The 20,848-nt window shown below is 42.2% G+C and overlaps 1 protein-coding gene across 4 annotated transcripts in view; it reads left to right on the top strand.

The window, feature by feature from the left end:
• LOC128732804 (uncharacterized) overlaps nucleotides 1–11,732 on the top strand; it is a 126,550-nt gene extending 114,818 nt beyond the window's left edge. For all 4 annotated transcript variants that reach the window (XM_053826201.1, XM_053826200.1, XM_053826202.1 and 1 more), the window contains 3 exons: nucleotides 9,305–9,936; nucleotides 10,034–10,499; nucleotides 10,557–11,732. In XM_053826201.1, coding sequence (XP_053682176.1) covers nucleotides 9,305–9,936; nucleotides 10,034–10,499; nucleotides 10,557–10,921 — 1,463 coding nt within the window. In that variant the 3' untranslated portion in view covers nucleotides 10,922–11,732. The remainder of the gene's footprint in view (nucleotides 1–9,304; nucleotides 9,937–10,033; nucleotides 10,500–10,556) is intronic.
• The last annotated feature ends 9,116 nt before the right edge of the window (nucleotides 11,733–20,848 follow it).

Raw genomic sequence — 20,848 nt, 5'->3', positions numbered from 1 at the left:
TGGTTTTGTTAGCTACTGCTAGGCTAATTTCGTGGATTCTAGCTTCGAACTTTTGCCCCGCTAGTGGGGTAAAAGTGCGAATTTGCACTTGATCAGAAGAAAGAAGAATTTATTTTGCAAAACACTATTACCGCAGATGATTTATAGTTGAATGTGAAGACATTGAGTTACTGCATCATTATAAAATATATTATGTTGTTGTCCTTCTTGTCCTGACAACTTCAAACATCGCACTTATGCCCCGCCCTACTCTATTTGGCTAATTTTTAGACATTTGGAAATTTTTTGACTTTTTCACATTTTTAATACACTTGTGACTATTGATTACCTGCCAGATACATCCAGAAGGATAATAATTTTTCAACAATCGTTGAAGAAAGGTTCTTTAGCCAGTGCAAGTTGAGAATATTCACAATTTAATAGACCATCAACATTCGTTTAACATTATTCATGGCTTTCTTGTGGGCCTGTAAAAAGAATTAAGATCGTATTTTCAAAAAGATCAACAAGATCGCATGGCAGTTGGCTGAGAAGTTTTTTGCGTGGCTCACCATATGGTGAGGTCATTAAACAGTTCGACTGCAAGGTTGTTTACACGGACTTACGTAATTTTTCAGTAGTTCCGATTTGAGTGTTCATCAACATTGACCATGGCAGCATCGACTGACAGTCCTGTAATTACTTTTAGGCTGAATAAATTGACTTTTTCACTGATATTTCACTGAGTAAATTGACTTTTTTTGGATGACTCTATTGATAACCCTTAAGCTTTGTTTAGTTCCGAGACTTAAAACCCTAATCTAGTGAAAATGAGTGGTGACATTTTTTCTGAAGAAGTCTCCAATTCACTCATAAAATTAGAATAAGTGATATAAAAATATTAAAGAGTTTAGACTGTAAAATGTCTTTAATTTTATTCTACAACCGAATTTAGCAGCAGAAATAAAAAAAGGTGTGTGTGTGTGTTTTCTTTTTTTTTAACGAGTAGGGAAATCTGCCATCAGACACCTGAGAAGACAACTCAGGGAGTGGGGTTTGGTATCCCGACCCCCCTACTGGGGCGTGATGATCCAGACCCACTAAAACCCTACTCGAGTCTCCAGCCTCGATCCCCCCTGGAACCACCTTATCGGTATTACTTCAGGGAGGGGCTATTTGTGTGTGTGTGTGTGTGTGTGTGTGTGTGTGTGTGTGTGTGTGTGTGTGTGTGTGTGTGTGTGTGTGATACAATCCATCGCCCGCTGACCGGCAGCGCTTTTATGTAAAAACATTACTTGCATCTTTTAGTTAGAAAGTTTGTCTACCTAAATGCAAATAATTTTAGTCCTGGAGATTGAAGGTGATAGCTCTATTGTTCATCCAACGACCCATTTCTAGAATGCCTGGATATACACGTACATTCCGAGGTCGCCTTCATAAACAATAAGCCCCGCATGGATACTTTTACATATCCACACTTCCAGAATAGTTTCCAGTATTCTGGCGCGTATTTAATATGACAAAATCATAGTTGTAATTTGAAACAAGCAGCATGCGAAGCTGATTTGAAACAGTTCTCTTCCATATATATACCGTCTAAGTTATATTTTGGAGATATTGCATTAAACACAAAATTTCTTTCATTCCAATTATCCGCTTTTATAATTTTAATCAAAATACAGCCGAAGAGAACATTTCAGTTGCTCAGCTACACCTTTCAAAACTCTGCTTAACTATTTTAATTTTGATGCATAACAGCATCATCTGTACCGTAGCGCCAACTGCATGTCAAACGAAACCCATGTTCGTCAATAAACATCGAAAACAATTGGCATCTCGAATTATTTTTTATGGGGTTTCTATGACATGTCATCGGAAACTACTTTAAGTTTGAAAATATACTTATCCGTGCTTATCCTTTGTATATCAGTGGGATTAGGAAGCCATCAGCACTAAACAACACACTCGCGCAAACTGCAGAAATAAATACTGAGTTTTAATACTGAAAATTTCGAAAGCAACGGAGCGATAAAATAAAAACAACAATTCTGAACCGTGCTGCCAGAACGGCTCCAATTCAAGTATAATTTCAAGTTCGATTTTATTTCCAATTTCAAGTCTAGTTTCAAGTCCAATTTAAAACCAATTAATTTCTAATTCTAAGTCCAATTTCAAGTTAAGTGATGGTGAAAATCTCCAAACGGAAAAAGTCGGAAATTTATGTTCTGGCAAATGGATTTTTTGTGAAATATGTTGTTCTTCTTGTTTGCCAATTTCTAATCTTTTAATGATAAAATTTTCATAAATTTTTTTGTTGTTTCTGAGTTGTTACGTGCTCGGAAAAGACCGCAAAGGTAAACGTGACAAAACGTGGCGCTAGCTCTAGGGGGTGCCAAAACCGGCCTGAACCTCACTAAGGCATTCTCGAGTACGAAAGTGTAGTTGTTGAAATTATTAAATTTCGAAGGAACACTGATTTAAGAAACGAGGGAACGCCCGATCGGGCCTTCTCCACAGTGTCAAACTACGGCTCTGGAGCCAGGTCTAGAATCTGGAATCAAAATCTGTTGAAAAATGTGACCAAAAACATGGCCCACAGTCTAGTACAAATCTGTTCCAAAATCTGGGACAAAATTTAATAGAAAGTGTAGTCCACCATATAGTCCAGGGCCAGAATCTAGTTCAAAATCTGGTTGCTGGTTTAAAATCTGATTAAAATGATTGGCTCAAAATTTGTTTTAGGTTCAAAATATGATCAAAAACGTCCAGAATTTAGTTCAAATTTGTTCCCAAAATTTGTTAGAAAATCTCGAAAAATTTTTAATAAAAAATATGGTTCGCAGTTTAAACCAGGTCCAAAATACGATCCAGGTCCAGAATCTGGTTCCTTTGATCCGCAATCTGGATTGTGGTAACAAATCAGATCAAAAATTTGGCACAAAATCTGGTTTATAATATTCTGGTCCAGTTCTAGAATCTGGACCCAATTTTTTTTAAATGTGATCCATTTGTTTTGTACAATCACCCAGGTGGGCGGAGTCACCTAGGTGACTTTCAGAATCGCAGTTTTTAGGTGAAATGACTGAGAATTGGACCCCAGGTCCAAAATCTAAGTTTGCGAATCGGCACAAGGTGCACAATCTGGTACAGGCCCAGAATCTGGCCCAAAATTTGATCAAAAATGTGGTCCAAAATATTATTCAATTATTATTCTGGCCAAATCTGATCTAGAATCTGACACAGCTCCAAGATCTCGTTCAGTAGTAGTAGTAGTAGAGGAAAGCCATCTTCACTTCAAGGACTTGCCAATGTATGTAGGGAGAATTACAGTAGATCCAAATTTGATTATTAAATGAATTTCACACTAATGCTGTTACAGAAGGGACAATTTCGCTGTACCAGCTTTAACCCACATGATGATTTGTTTGCTTTGAATTGAGAAGTGCCATATTCGCTTCAGACCTTAAGGATTCAGGTTGGCAATCCACTCCATCATCCAGCCTTCCACATTTATGATATCAATAATAATACTATTAATAATATGATATTAAGATGAAATGTGGTATATATGGCCCAAAATAGAACAATCTCACCAGCAGTCCTTCGAATGGAATAGTGTTGCGTCCTTTGAGGTTTCATAAGTGCTTCTAATAATAAATTTAATTTTTTTATTCTGGTATCCATGTGCAGTATTAAAACTCGTTTTGGCCAAATTTTTACTAAGTAGCAGGAGATGCTTCATAAGCTAAAACGAAAAAAATAATTAAGTCTGCCCAAAACCGTGGTTTTGAGATCAGGCAGCCGAGAACCACCCGACATCGCACCTCCTAGCTTGGCACCTCAATAGAGCATTACCAGGTATGGCCTCGTGGAGGCGCTAGGTAGGGGCTTGGGATAGCTAGAGTTATATTGGACGCTCCTCATTTGCCTTCCCTATTTCATACCCACAGCTCCAAGATCTGATTCAGACCGTTCAATATGTAGTCCAAAATCGGGGCAAGATCCACCACAATCTGGTTAAGGTCCAACATTTGACCAAAGATGTGGTACAACAAAATTTGGTTTATAACTTGGTCCAGTTCCATCTGGTTCAATATTAGAACCAAAATCTGGTCCGAAATCAGATAAAAAATGTCGACCAAAACGTGGTCCAGGTATAAAATCTTGTTTTGGTCCAGAATGTGGTCCAAAATCTGGTCCAGAATCTAGTCCAAATCTGTTCCAAAATTTATTACAAAATCTGATCAATGGATTACATTAGTCCAGAATTTAGTACTGGTTCAGAATCTGGTTGGTGGTTCAATATCTTATAAAAAAATAATCAACTGGGACGGAACACTGATTTAAGAAACCAGGTAGTGCTAAAATAGGTCTTCGCTAGTGGCATCACAATGTCGCGCTACGGTTCTGACTGCGACTAGTATTGTTGCTCTATTGTGATGTCGCCCGGGTGCTGTATAACCTGCAGTGGTACATTCCAGCGTTACGGAACACAATGAGCAACCATTTTTGATGTGCGCACTGATTCCTGCTTTATAAATGTTTTGGCAAATAGCTGGAAAAATGTGTGACTATAGTCGACCTAATTTACCATTTGAATCGCAGGGATTTGGTGAAATAGGAATCGTTTTGCATAGTACCGATGGTGTCCCGACTTTTTCTATAATCGCAATCGAGTGAACGATATGTTTGTTAAATTTTATGCGTGCTAGTGTGTATTGGAATTTTACCCTTCCTACAAACAAAGCTGGTTCTACTTTACCAACTCGTTCCTCGCTGCCAGTACTATCCTATATTAAAGCCGTCCCTGGCGCGGACCCATTGCGTTCTTCTGACCAGTAAACTTAACTATAAGAGGGTCTTTGCTGTGTCAAGAGGCTTCATCGGGTAATAAAGAATTCAGCCTGAAGGAAAAGGAAATGAGGGGCTTGAAAATAAATACTTGCTAAAGTCACTTGACATCGAATGGCCTGATCCTACTAAGATTCCACTCGCTTGTCAAAGCAGACTCGGTAACCTTGTGGACATGGAGCCCCCAGAACAAATGTGTTGCAAAAAGCATAAAAACGCGCGAGAGAAAAGAATAAAACTGGCATGAAAAAACAGAAAAACGAATGAGAAAACGTGACAGAGAGGGAGGGAAACGGAATGGAAAAGGAGTTAAAATGAAAAAAGACGAAAACGTGGATAGAAAAAAACCGAAAAAGGAAAAAGAGGCACAACCTAGGAAGAAAGCGAATACGGAACACAAAATAAGGAAAACCGAAAGAAAAAACAAAAATAATGAAAGAGAAAACTATCAAACCAATAGACGGTACGAGAAAAATGGGAAAAAGAGGTCACGTGGGATATAAAAGGAGAACTCTGGGAAAGAAGAAAAGGTAGACGAAATCAAGAGAAGGGTAAAACTTAACGAGGAGACTGGACATGAAACAGAAAAGACGAAAAACATAATAGAAAAGAAGAAATATGAGAGAAGAAAGGAAGAACCATAAAAAACAATGGAAATGAGGATGAACTGGACAGAAAAAGAAAAAAAGTGAGACAGAAAATAAGAAAATGAAATAGGAAAGATATATAAAACAGAAGACAAAAGGGGTAAAACAGAAAAGAAAATCAGAACGTGAGAGAAAAGGAGGGAAAGCAGGACAAAACAAGAAGAAGAACAGAACAGACGCACGAAAAAAAGCGAACGACGAACGAGCGATAAAATAATTAGGAGAGAAAAGAAGTTAGAAAACGAAAAAAGACGAAAATCCGGACCGGAAAAAAGTCGAAAAAGAAAAAAAACAAGAAAATGACAAAGAACAAGATATGACAAGAGGGGAAACTTGACTGATAACTCGAAAAAACGGAGGGTGAGGGCCTCTAACTATCATAAAATAAATTCAAGACTCCAAAATCCCCCACATGCCAAATTTGGTTCCATTTGCTTGATTAGTTCTCGAGTTATGAGGAAATTCGTTTTTCATTTGTATAGGAGCCCCCCCCCTCCTAAAGTGGGGAGGGGTCCTAATTCACCATAGAAAATATTCTTGCCCACGAATTGCCATTTGGCCTTCACATGCCAAATTTGGTTCCATTTGCTTGATTAGTTCTCGAGTTATGAGGAAATTTGTATTCCATTTGTATGGAAGCCCCCCCTCTTAGAGGGAAGAGGAGTCATTATTCCCCTTCTAAAGAGCAGAGGGGTCCCAATTTACCATAGAATAAATTCTTGTCACCAAAAACACCCATAGGCCAAATTTTGTTCTATTTGCTTGATTAGTTCTCGAGTTATGCAGAAATATCCCCCCCTCTTAGTGGGGCGAGGGGTCTCTAACCATCACTAAAACCATTCCTAGCCCCAAAAACCTCTACATGCAAATTTTTATGCCGATTGGTTCCGTAGTTTATGATTCTATAAGGAACATCCCGGAACATCCCGGAACATCCCGGAACATCCCGACAGACAGACAGACAGACAGACAGACAGACAGACAGACAGACAGACAGACAGACAGACAGACAGACAGACAGACAGACAGACAGACAGACAGACAGACAGACAGACAGACAGACAGACAGACAGACAGACAGACAGACAGACAGACAGACAGACAGACAGACAGACAGACAGACAGACAGACAGACAGACAGACAGACAGACAGACAGACAGACAGACAGACAGACAGACAGACAGACAGACAGACAGACAGACAGACAGACAGACAGACAGACAGACAGACAGACAGACAGACAGACAGACAGACAGACAGACAGACAGACAGACAGACAGACAGACAGACAGACAGACAGACAGACAGACAGACAGACAGACAGACAGACAGACAGACAGACAGACAGACAGACAGACAGACAGACAGACAGACAGACAGACAGACAGACAGACAGACAGACAGACAGACAGACAGACAGACAGACAGACAGACAGACAGACAGACAGACAGACAGACAGACAGACAGACAGACAGACAGACAGACAGACAGACAGACAGACAGACAGACAGACAGACAGACAGACAGACAGACAGACAGACAGACAGACAGACAGACAGACAGACAGACAGACAGACAGACAGACAGACAGACAGACAGACAGACAGACAGACAGACAGACAGACAGACAGACAGACAGACAGACAGACAGACAGACAGACAGACAGACAGACAGACAGACAGACAGACAGACAGACAGACAGACAGACAGACAGACAGACAGACAGACAGACAGACAGACAGACAGACAGACAGACAGACAGACAGACAGACAGACAGACAGACAGACAGACAGACAGACAGACAGACAGACAGACAGACAGACAGACAGACAGACAGACAGACAGACAGACAGACAGACAGACAGACAGACAGACAGACAGACAGACAGACAGACAGACAGACAGACAGACAGACAGACAGACAGACAGACAGACAGACAGACAGACAGACAGACAGACAGACAGACAGACAGACAGACAGACAGACAGACAGACAGACAGACAGACAGACAGACAGACAGACAGACAGACAGACAGACAGACAGACAGACAGACAGACAGACAGACAGACAGACAGACAGACAGACAGACAGACAGACAGACAGACAGACAGACAGACAGACAGACAGACAGACAGACAGACAGACAGACAGACAGACAGACAGACAGACAGACAGACAGACAGACAGACAGACAGACAGACAGACAGACAGACAGACAGACAGACAGACAGACAGACAGACAGACAGACAGACAGACAGACAGACAGACAGACAGACAGACAGACAGACAGACAGACAGACAGACAGACAGACAGACAGACAGACAGACAGACAGACAGACAGACAGACAGACAGACAGACAGACAGACAGACAGACAGACAGACAGACAGACAGACAGACAGACAGACAGACAGACAGACAGACAGACAGACAGACAGACAGACAGACAGACAGACAGACAGACAGACAGACAGACAGACAGACAGACAGACAGACAGACAGACAGACAGACAGACAGACAGACAGACAGACAGACAGACAGACAGACAGACAGACAGACAGACAGACAGACAGACAGACAGACAGACAGACAGACAGACAGACAGACAGACAGACAGACAGACAGACAGACAGACAGACAGACAGACAGACAGACAGACAGACAGACAGACAGACAGACAGACAGACAGACAGACAGACAGACAGACAGACAGACAGACAGACAGACAGACAGACAGACAGACAGACAGACAGACAGACAGACAGACAGACAGACAGACAGACAGACAGACAGACAGACAGACAGACAGACAGACAGACAGACAGACAGACAGACAGACAGACAGACAGACAGACAGACAGACAGACAGACAGACAGACAGACAGACAGACAGACAGACAGACAGACAGACAGACAGACAGACAGACAGACAGACAGACAGACAGACAGACAGACAGACAGACAGACAGACAGACAGACAGACAGACAGACAGACAGACAGACAGACAGACAGACAGACAGACAGACAGACAGACAGACAGACAGACAGACAGACAGACAGACAGACAGACAGACAGACAGAAATCCATTTTTATATATATAAGATTACGCAACTAAGAAATTACGGTGGGCACCCGCGCAGTACCGACCTTTGAGTTATTCGGGCGATTGCCTTATAACTGTTATGGTTTGTACCACACAGGCGCCTTCGGTCTGCCGGAAATTTAAACAGCACAGATGTATGTCTGGTTTCAATTTCAATTCTGTTTTAAGTCCGACTTTATGTCTTATGCTTCCGGGTCTAAATTACACTATATTTAAGTCTAATTTAAAATCAAATTTTAAGTGCATTTTTAAGGACACTACAAAATTTTACACAAATTAATTAGACCAAACTCAAATCTAATTAAATACCCTATGTTAAGTCCGATTTCAATTTTAATTTTTAGTTCAATTTTAACTTTGATTTTAAATCGAATGTTTCCAGGTCAAAACATTGCAATGTTCTGAAAAGTCGAATGGGTCACCTTCTTGAAAAATACTTCATTGCGTTTATATATAACAAGAAACTGCTCCTATATATAATAGGCAACTGCTTTGCGGAAACAAGAATTTAAATGAAACAATTTGATCGCCATCGTTAAATTACCTTGAATATCAACAACTGAAATTTTAATAGTCTGTTGGTTTATATTTTGAAACAATAAATACTCATCCCCCGCGGGTCAGTTTAGTCCGTAGGTAGAAACAAACGATTAACACCTTCTGTTATTTTCCTTCCCCTAAATCAATTTTGGTTTCTTTTTCTCCCACGCACAGGTATCGGCGTCGGTTTGGCTACGTCAGCCGCTTTCGTAGCATTGAACCACTACTTCGCCCGCAAGCGTGGTCAAGCTGTGGGCCTCTCGATGGCCGGCACGGCACTCGGAATGCTCATAATGCCCCAGCTAGTCCGATATCTGCTGGAAACGTACGACTTCCGGGGAGCCGTTCTGTTGCTCAGTGGCCTAGCGTTGCATGCTGCCGTCGGAGCGACACTGCTACAACCGATCAAGTGGCATCTGGTCGAGGAGGAAGTGGACGTCGAAATGGTTGAGGTGGACGCTCCCCAGATGGGCATTATTTTGGAGCAGGAAGACGATGGCGATAACGATAGCTTGCCGGAGATTAAAACGTTGCTGTTTCCTCGGAGGGATAGGAAATTGTCGGAGAACGCACCGTCGCCGCAGCCGAACGGGATGCCGAGGAGACCCACCTTTCCGAGGATAACCTCCAGCGTTAGTGTGCAGAACGGCGCGGGGCTGGGTATGAGGACTAGACCGTCGTTTCCGCGGATAACCTCCACCGCTAGTATGAGTTTGGCGCTAAGGAAAAGGCGCGAATCCGTCGTGTCGCAGCTTTCGACTATGGACTTTACCGGCAGTGGCAGTTGTATGCACATTCATGTTGATGTGAGTGAAAAGCTTTTTTTTGGTGTGGTGATTGCCACTATTGGCCGCAGTGTGGCAGCACTTTTAAAGCTTCGTTTCGTTTTCGCTTTTCTTTTAGACAGGCGACGTCGACGCGGAAGAGGTCGACTATCAGATCATCCGGCGGGTGAACACGCACGTGGGCGTTTCGACGATGAATTCTTTTGCGCGCGTACCGCGCACGCCGAAAAAGATCGAAACCGTCAAATCGGAGCTGGGCCTGGAGATGATTAAACCGAAGGTTTCCTTTTTGCAGCGTTTTACTGCGCTGATGGATGTCGGGCTGCTGCGGGATCTTACCTATTTGAATATTTTGTTTGGACTTTCGATTTTCTACGTTGCTGAGATGAACTTTAAGATGGTGACTCCGTTCTTTCTGGCCAGTTTGGGTTTCAATAAAAGTGAGACGGCATTTTTCCTGTCGGTGTCCGCTTTGACTGACATTGCGGCACGCGTTATCGTACCACCGATCGGCGATAAGCTGAGGATCCGGAAACGGCTCTTGTTTATGACTTCGTTGGTTTTTGTGGCCATCACACGATCCAGTAAGTTTCTGCCGTTTTCAGTCCAGAATTTAATATATTAACGATTTATTATTTCAGTCGTTGCGGAGCAGCGCGGCTACACGGAGCTGATGGTGTGGCTTTCGATCACCGGCTTCTTCCGGGGGGTTGCGCTGGCCAACTTTACGCTGTGCGTGTCGGAATACTCGTCGCTGGAGAAGCTGCCGGCCGCCTTCGGGTGGCATATGGTCGGCAAGGGGGTGTTTGTGATCGCTTTCGGACCGCTGATTGGAGCCATCCGCGACTGGACGGACAGTTTTCCGATCTGCATTCACGCTCAATCGGTGTGCATCTTTATGTGTGTGTTTGCCTGGCTGTGTGTGTTTGCCTGGCTGGTGGAGTTCGTTGTGAAGCGACTGCGGAGTAAGAAGGTGGTTGAAGCGAATCCGAGCGTTGCCGCGTGAGAGTTTTACTACAATATAAAAAAACGCCAATCGAGTTGAAATTCTTAAACGGACGAGCAAACTCGTAACTATACTACTAGGAACCAATTTATCGTGTAAGCATAAGACTGCGATATATACATTTAGAAGCCGTAATTTTAAGAATAAAACTGAACGTCGATGCTGGAAAAAATTAGCTTAGTTATTAGCGAACTTACTTAACATATTTTAAATTCTAAAAATCGACCACAAAAAGGTCGAAAACTTCTTTGTTTTGTCTCAACTCAATTCAAACTATGAATTCAAAGGTTCAGCACAGTAATAAATCAGTTAGAAAACAGTAACTACTGTTATTAAAACGCAACCCATCTTTAATATTCCTTTAGTGTGTGTAGGCTAGTTTTAGTTTCCAATATCAGCACCAGTATTAGTAAGAGGGAAAAATAACTAAATCTTAACGAATGAGCTGTGAGTTTGGCTTTAACTTCACGTGGGTGCCTTCGCGGCAATTATACGGATGATGTTGGATTAGAGGACTGTTCGTTCGGTTCGGTTGAGCCTTATAGAGTTCGAAAACAAATCGACGAACCGATGAAAAAGCATAGTAGGTACCGTTGATATAGAAATTTTACGAAAAAAAATGTTTACAGATGTATTGAATAGAAAAATATTCTAGCGTTAGGTTGATTCTGACTAAGAATCCTTCGATCGTTTTTCCTACGGACAGAAACTGTTCAGAGTTTCTTAGCAATTATCAGTAAACTAAACATGAGATGGAATCTGCAAACAGAGCGAGAGAGACAGAGAAAAAAAAAATTCGTATGATATAACTTGCAACCTTATTCGCATGCGCGTCATTTGTTAAGCCGAAATTCGCCCCGAAAGCAAAGTGATTTTGATAAACACACTGAGCTGAGTGCAGCATCAAAACTTCCCCCTTAGGCTATGTAATCAATCTTGATTTTGTGATGGGTTTTCTCTCCGGTAAACGCACTTCATCAGCTAATGTGGTCAGTGGAGGACTGTACTAAGTAAGTCGTTGTGTGTCATACCTACGTACTCGGTAGGAAGTTTATCAAAGCTCAAAGCAATTTGATAATGATTCTTCCGTTTTGCCGCACGGTTGCTGCCTAAAGCTAGCGGAGACCACCCAGCTGGTCAGAGCAATTTTGAAAGTCAGTCGGCTTTCAAGTCGTTTGTTCATTTGAGTTGCCAAAGGATGTGCTAGCAATCTGCATGTTTGTTGTAAAAGAGTGTTTTCGTTTGATTAAATTTCCCATTAAGAATTCTAATTGTTTTTCTTTTTGTTGAACTTCAAAAGTATAAAATACAGACAAAATATTTAGCTAAGTTTCCGAGTGACCGAGTCAGAATTATGGGGCTTTTTATTTAACTCATGCCATCAGATTATGTACATCCGCCTCGTACACTGGTTCGCTACAGAGAGCCATTTTGTCCTAAACTGCTTCTCGTTTTCTTGGGACTTTTTCGGGGTCCTTTTGATGATGGCCCAACATTTCTCGAGTTGCGAGGGGCTCTGGTGTGTTACAAAAAATCTTGTCCTTAACACCTCCTGCAGGTTGTTGGTGGCATGTTACTTCTTATTTTTTTTTCGTAATGGTAGCATGCCAAATCCAAAACAAAACGGCGCAGGACAGTCGTGGACAGTCGTCTTATTGCAGCGATGACTGCAGACGTTATTCCTGACACTCGTTCACGTAAATTACTCAGCTAACGGACCCCATTATATTGACAATGCCGATAGCCTGCCTAATTATATATTTCTTAGTGAACCTGGACAGTTTCATACGCTTGAAAAAGTCTACAACCTTTCCTACTCCGGTTGCTGTATAAATTTCCTGTCCAGGAAGTTGTTTAATAAATTTCGTCAGCATCGTTGTGTACAGTTTCCAAGGTAGTGAACGAGAAATTAGACTTACTTGGGACTAGGCTAGAAATTAGAGTTAAAATCGGACTTAAAAACGGACTTAACAAAAAGCAAAGCCTTGGGCTTAAGCGTCTTTCTAAGACTTGGCCCTTCTTTATCGACAGACTTCACAGCCGGCTATTAGAGTACAGGACAGTTACGGGGCTAGTGCAACAATCCTCCTGACCTACCGCCTTGCCGCGATTCGAACATACGACGGCTGGTTTGCTAGATCAGCATCGTACCTCGAAACCAACTAAAACGGACTTAACATAGGGCATTTAGTTCGGCTAGATTTTGAACTAATGTGGGCTTGTAGCTTTAATCAAATTTGAACTGGATATTGGACATAAAATTGCATTTAAAGTTAGACTTTAAAGAATAATTTCGACCGGAAGTTGTACTACAAATTAGACATAAAACCGGACCGGAATTGGAATAGGACGCGGCCTCTAGTTTCTGATAATAAAAAACAGAAGTTGGCGCTAGTGTTTCATCATGCGCCATGCATAAGAGTGTGCTTGAAACCAATAATGTTTCCCTGTTGAATACAACAGATGTCGTTACTTGGTAACGCATATTGTACATATTGAAAACCATCCAATTGCGCGACCATAAATTTATTCAGCGTGACAATAGTACTCTCTCGTGCATGTTAGTTTTTTGGTGTTTCTCGCTAAAGGCAATAAAACGTTTGACATCTGAACCAACAAATAGTTGGTATACATAGTTTTTCTTTATCGCGTCCATGTCACGAAATTTAATTTCTTCGAAATGAAATGTCGCAAATATATTCAGCCCTCGGCTCTAGCACGGTATCAAAATCATCTTCCCGGGCTCACGGAAGAATGGTAGTAAGATACAATGGAGAGGTATAGGAAAAGTTTCATTTTTATCAAAATTAGGCTGAAGTTATGAAAATTAAGTATAACAAAGTAACTGTACCACAAAAAAAAAATGCGATTAGTGATTGTTTTTTAGGCAGGTAAACATAGTTAAGTGAGAAATTTTGATTTTACTACCACTAGAAAAGCGCGATCTCGTTAAAAGCAACGGTTCGTCTGGTGTCATATTGAATTTGATTTGAAATTGGATTTAAAATTGAGATCGACATTTGTATTAATTTGTACTTGACTTATTTGTATTTTACTTCGAACCGGACATGGACACGAAATTAGACGCGAAGTTTTACTTGGAATCAAAATTAAGTATTTTCAACTTATTCTTTCGCACGTTTTATCTCTTTACTGTTCCGTTTTTCCTTTATTGCATTCTCGTGTTTTCGCTTTTCTTTTCATTTTTTGTGTTTTCTTGCTTTCACTCTCACTCTCCATTTATTTTTCCTCTTTTTCTCTCGTTTTCCTTGTTTTATCTGTCTTATGTTTCCTTTTCCAGTTTTACTTATATTCAGTCCTGTTTTCCCTTATGCTTTTCGCCAGTTTTTTGATATTCACCCTTATTCTTGTTTCCGTTCGAATGATATTCGTTCGAAAGTTAAGTCGATTGGAATGTTCGAGCGTCCCTTCCTTTTCTTCACTTGAATATGAGGATAGTACTTTCCGATTCGTTCGAAACAAACTATTCGTACGAATGCAGGATACGGCCGTAAACAAGAAAAAAGGTGATTATATTTTCTTTCCGGTTTTCGCTCTTTGTCCTTTTTTTGTATCCAGTTTTCGTATTTTTCAGACTCTTTACCTCCTTTTCTTCTCCTTTAACGTCTTCGTTTTTGCCGTTTTCCTCTTAATGATTAATGTTTTTCATATTTTATGTCTTTGCATTTTGTTTTTGATCCCCTTTTTTCCCTTTCCTCTCCGTTTTTCCTTTTTTATCTCTCGTTTCTCGTCTTTTTCCTCTCCGTTGTGCCTTTCTTAGTCTTGATTCATTTTCCTGTTTTTTGTGCCATATTTCTCGTTTTTTTCTCGTTTCCTCCATGGGGTTTCTTTCTCTCGTTATTCTTTTCCATGCGGCTTTCTCTTGTTTTCTGTTTCGTATTCCTTTTCTCGTCTCGTTTTTCTTTCTTTACTTACTGTTCCCTCATCCTCTGCTTCTTTTCGCTTCTTTTCCTGTCCCGTTTTTCGCTCATTTCTAAGTTCTGAACTTCCTCTGTTCCGTTTTTCGTCTTTCTCTTTCTGTTTTCCTCGTTTTCAAATCCGTTTCTTCTCTTTTTCTGTCTCGTGTTTTGTTATTTTCTGCCCCGTTTCAACTTTTATCATTTTTTCGATCACGATTTTCGTCTTTTTTCGCTCTTAAACTTCTTTTCTATTCCGGTGGTCGTTCGTTTTTTCGCTCGTTAATTCTTATTATAGGCAGGACTATTTCTGTCACGTACTGTTTTTCTTTTCCGTTTTATCCCTTTTATCTTTCGTTTTCATTTTTTCTCCCCATCTTAGTTTATTTTTTGTCGCGTTTTTTCTCGCTTTCCGTCCAATTTATTTTCATTTCATCTTTTTCGCTTTCTTTGGGATTGTTCCTTCTTTTCTCTTCCGTTTATCTTTTTTTGTCAAATCTCCTCGTTTTTTGCCCCGCTTTCACTCTTATTCGTCTTCTTCTTTTCTACTTTCTCTATCGCGTTTTTCCTCTTTTTCTTTTGACGTAGGACTACGTCTTACTTTAATAGGGTGGCACGTTGGAGAAGCAAAAATGACCGCGACACGACAAAGTGATAGATTTTGAACGCTTATAGCTCAGCCAATTCTGAATATATTTTTATGGTTTGCATACCATTCGAATCACAAAATATCAGCTTTTTGTATAGTTTTTATTAGAAGATTGTATTTTGTATGTAACTTCTGGAATTTCCACGTAAAGTTGAACAATTTTTCCAAATTCCCTACAGTATTCGTTCAATCGTCGCCATAGTTACCATATGAAATTGTTATTAACCCCTCTAAGGTCTACATCATTTTTAGCGCCGCAAAATTCACTAAAATGGCCATAACTTTTTAATTTTTCAATATTTTTTCACCAAATTTGGGGAATTTTGCCGAAAATATTTTCTATTTTCATAATATCTATAGATAATGGCCATATGCCATATGTTCCCGGAGTTATTCCGGAGTTCCTTGGGGGACCGAGAAATGGCTTTTTAAGATAAAGTTGCCTGATATCTAAAATTTGTTTGAAATCTGTTGATTTTTGTAAACATATCATCGACTGTGGATATATCAGTTACTTTGTCGCAGTTATGAGCCATGCTGCGCGCCATCCGGATCCGGAGGGACACTATGAATCCGGAACCGGTTCCCGTAACAGGACATTTCAGCATCAGTAAAGCATGTCGTGTCGCATATCAAAAAACATCAGCATTCGATAAAATAGCGATTGGCGATCATCTCATGTCTTTCAGAGGCCATATGGCCGATTCCAGGTCCCGGACAAGTTCCTCCGAAATCCGTTCCGTGCTTGAATCAGAAAAGAAACCCTTCCCGGACCCGGAACCGATCATACGGCCTCTGAGAGACATGAGCTGATCACCAATCACTATTTTGTCGAATGCTGATGTTTTTTGATATGCGACACGACATACTTTACTGATGCTGAAATGTCCCGTTACGGGAACCGGTTCCGGATTTATAGTGTCCCCCCGGATTCGGGTGGCGCGCACCACCGTTTATAACTGCGGCAAAGTAATTGATATGTCCACAGTCGATGATATGTTTACAAAAATCAACAGATTTCAAACAAATTTTAAATATTTGGCAACTTTATCTAAAAAAGCCATGTCTCGGTCCCCCAAGGAACTCCGCAATAACTCCGGGACCATATGGCATATGGCCATTATCTATAGATATTATGAAAATAGAAAATATTTTCGGCAAAATTCCCAAATTTGGTAAAAAAATATTGAAAGGTAAAAAAGTTATGGCCGTTTTAGTGAATTTTGCGGTGCTAAAAATGATGTAGACCTTAGAGGGGTTAAACCCCCCTGTTTCTGGTGCGCCGCTGGGGTTGTTGAAGAGAACAGTTTTCGTCGCACTTTCGTCCGGCATCCTTACAACGTGTCCGGCCCACCGTAGCATACCGACTTTCGTCAGATATACGATGGGAATCTCCCCAATCAGTGCATGTAGCTCGTAGCATGTGGCACTTCCGTCACTTTCCGCTTTCAGTTTGTACTCCGCCATATATTGTCTACCGTACCTTCCGCTCGAACACGAAAAGGATGCGTATGTCCTTCGTGAGCAGCGTCACGGCTTCAAGGTCATGAAGAATTACTGCTCTAATAAGGGTTCTGAATATCGTCGGATTGGCTCGTCGGCGCATGTTTCTTGATCGTAGCTTTTTGCGAAGAACAAAGCAGGTCCGACTTCCCACTTGAATGCGCCATCCTTACATGTTTGGTCTTTGAAGGTTGGAGCACCTTCAACTCCTCGGAAGAACGCAGTGCTTTTTCCAGTATTCGTGCTAAGTTCTCGGCGGATTGCGGGTTAACTAGCTGTCTAATCTAAAGGTCTAAAGGCTGTGGACTCAACACGCATCTCCGGCGTATTGGGCTCACGGAGAACAATCATTGCGTTTATGGAGAAGAGTACTACGACATTGAGCGCATTGTTTGGGTGTGTGCTTTCGAACTCCCTTGAGAGTCCGAAGAATACAACTCAACGTTCCTGTTCGGACCATACTGAGTAAAGGAGATTTGCTGGGCATGAATCAGATCTACGGATTCTTAAAAACCATTTGCATAAGAATCCAGTAAGAATTTGTCGCACGTCGTCGGACAAACGCAAGCTAAAGTTTCGCCTGTGTCGGACAATGTCCGTCCGACAATTCTAACCGGAGTTTTAACTCTGCTTTCTCTTTATTCACTTCCTAAGGAAATCCGTGACAGTGATTATTATAAACTTATTTACTTTACTTTTACTTTTTCGGCGACAATCCGTTTATCGAATCCATGCCGAATTCAGGAGCCGTCTCCACATTACTCGGTCTTGGGCTGCCACTCTCCAGTCGCCCCTAACACCCGCTGTTCTAGCATCCTCGTCAACAGCGCTCATCCAACGGGTACGGGGCCTGCCTCGAAGTCGTCGGTCTCTGTCGGGTTCGCTGCTAAATATTGTTTTCGCTGGTCTCTCATCCGGCATCCTTGCTACGTGGCCAGACCACTGCAGCCTGCCGTGTTTTAGTCGCTCCACAATATCCGCATCTTTGTACACTTGGTATATTTCATGATTCATGCGCCTGCGCCACACTCCTTCGTCTAATATGCCGCCAAGAATTGATCGCAGGATCTTACGCTCGAAAACGCCTAGAGCTTATGAAACGCTGTGTCTCGCCAGCTATACCCAAGACAGTAGCCCTGTCCGCGAGACTAGGCATCGCAGCCCCAGTAAGGCAGTATGCTTAAACTACTTTCGCTAGGAGAAATTCAGGAAAGGAACTACATTATTGGAAACTTGGTACTTGGAATGTCAGGACTCTACTTGAACCGGCACGCGCGGGTATCCTGGCAAGAGAGCTGCAGAAGATGAAGGTCGAGGTTGCAGCCATCCAGGAAGTGCGGTGGCCGAAGACGGGAGAACGCGAATTCCGCGCAGTAGATCCTATTGCGGGCACGACATTCAAGTATCACATCTACTACAGTGGCGGCGATAAAGTAGAGCATGGAGTCGGATTCGTATTACATGGAAAACAAATGAAGCGTGTCATTAGGTGGAGGACCATCAATGACCGTCTATGCGTGTTGAGAATTAAGGGCTAATTCTTTAACTACAGTCTGATAAATGTGTACGCACCGACGAACGACAAGCCCGATGACGTAAAAGAGGCGTTCTATGATCTTCTCGACAGAACATATGGAGAGTGCCCAAGACATGACATAAAGATAGTCATCGGGGATACACATGCATAGGTCGGACGTGAAGAGTTCTTTCGTCCCGTTATTGGTGGAGAAAGCCTCCATCCTATCACAAACGACAATGGCCTGAGGCTAATCAACTTCGCTGCAGCCAGAGGAATGGTTATTTTTAGCACCCATTTTGCACGATGGAACATTCGGAAGCACACCTGGAAACACCCTAATGGAGAGGCCTGCTCTCAGATCGACCACGTTCTGGTTGATGGCCGGCACTTTTCTGATGTCGCAGACGTGCGATCCTTCCGGGGCCCAAACGTTGACTCGGACCACTATCTCGTAGTAAGCAAGATCCGCGCCCGGTTGTCCAACGTATTCAAATCGAAGCCAACGAGGAAGATACGACTGAGGGAGTTGCTGCAGAGTACTCTCGGAAGACTGATGAGCGAATCGGTGAAAATCTCGGAGAGAACCTGAACAGTGGAGACACATCCACGACGCGATCAGTACTACAGCGCGGGAAGTGTTGGGTACTACTGCTGCAGCCACTTCCAGTGAGTGGTTTGACGCAGAGTGCCAGCGAGTGACTGATGAGAAGAATCGAGCCAGAAGTCACATTTTGACTGCAACTGTGACACCAGAGCAGAGAGAGATACCGTAATGCTAGAGCTGCCGAAAAGAGACTTCACCGTCGTAAGAAACGTCAGCACTGGGATCGCGTTCTTGCGGCGGCGGAGAATTGCTTCGAGAGGCACGATACAAGATACAAGAAGCTTCTTTAATACGATCAACGGAATCAGGAACCGGACCGTGCCAACTCCTGTTATGTGCAAGGACAAGGAGGGGAACCTGATTACCGAAAGATCGGAGGTGGCTAGGCGTTGGAAACAATATTTCGATGCATTGTTGAATGGTGAACAAGATGGAACGGTCAACAGAAACAGTCTAACGATTGAGGATGATGGAAAAGCTGTGGATCCACGGAAAGGATAGCATCCCCGCCGAACTTTTGGAAGTCGGGAGCGAACGGCTGTATTATGCAATCCATCAGGTTATACTAAAGGTATGGACTGAGGAGGCATTACGTACGGACTGGTTGGAAGGTCTCATATGCCCAATTTACAAAAAGGGCCATCGACTCGAATGCAGCAATTATCGAGATATTACTCTTCTCAATTCTGCATACAAAATTCTCTCCCACATCCTGTTTCTCAGACTGAGGCCGTTACAGGAAACCTTTGCTGGCGAATACCAGTGCGGTTTTCGAGAGGGACGCTCCACGACGGACCAAATGTTCACCTTGCGACAGATCCTCGATAAATTCCGGGAATTCAACTTGCAGACGCATCATCTGTTTATAGACTTCAAGGCGGCGTACGATTCAGTTAAACGAAACGAGCTGTGGCAGATTATGCTTGAACATGGTTTTCCAACAAAACTGATGAGGCTAATACGTGCTACCCTTGATGGTTCAAAATCAAGCGTTTGTGACGTTAGATGGTTTGAAGCAAGGTGACGGAGTATTGAACTTGCTGTTCAACATTGAATTGAAAGGTGCTTTTCGAAGGGCCGGCTTGCAGAGAAGCGGTACCATCATCACGAAATCTCATATGCTCCTAGGATTCGCGGACGACATCGATATCATCGGTGTTAACCGTAGAGCTGTGGAAGAAGCGTACACGCATCGTAAGGAGGAAGCTGCGAGGATAGGGCTTATCATAAATTCTACCAAAACAAAGTATATGGTGGTTGGTAGAGAGCGAGGTAGCCCTTCGGGTGTTGGAACTGCGGTGGTGATAGATGGAGATACTTTTGAAGGGGTCGATGAATTTGGTTACCTTGGTACGTTAGTGACATGTGATAACGATTATTATAAACTAAAGCATACTAAATGATCACAACATGCCAACGCTCCATATAAAAATGCTTCTGGCTTGTGACTGATGTTGGCAGCTAAAGATTGTCCCGATTGACGATGAGTTACCTGCAATACCCTATAGGCGACCCGTGGTATAACATACGCCCTGATGTACGGTCTGCTCGTGACCATCACGAACAAGTTTTAAACATTGAGAATCCAATTTCCTTAACGCCCAAATGCCCTGCCAATTAATATGCCTCCGTTCTCCTGTAGGGGAAACAAGGGAGACTTGATCCCCATTTTGTTTTATGTATATTTCTCAAAAGTCCACAGTTTACAATACAGCTTACTGCCTACAATTTATCA

The sequence above is a fragment of the Sabethes cyaneus genome, chromosome 1, assembly GCF_943734655.1.
Source record: "Sabethes cyaneus chromosome 1, idSabCyanKW18_F2, whole genome shotgun sequence".
In the NCBI taxonomy this organism is placed as follows: domain Eukaryota; kingdom Metazoa; phylum Arthropoda; class Insecta; order Diptera; family Culicidae; genus Sabethes; species Sabethes cyaneus.
The sequence above is the reverse complement of the archived record's forward strand: the minus strand, read 5'-3'. Positions and strand labels throughout refer to the sequence as shown.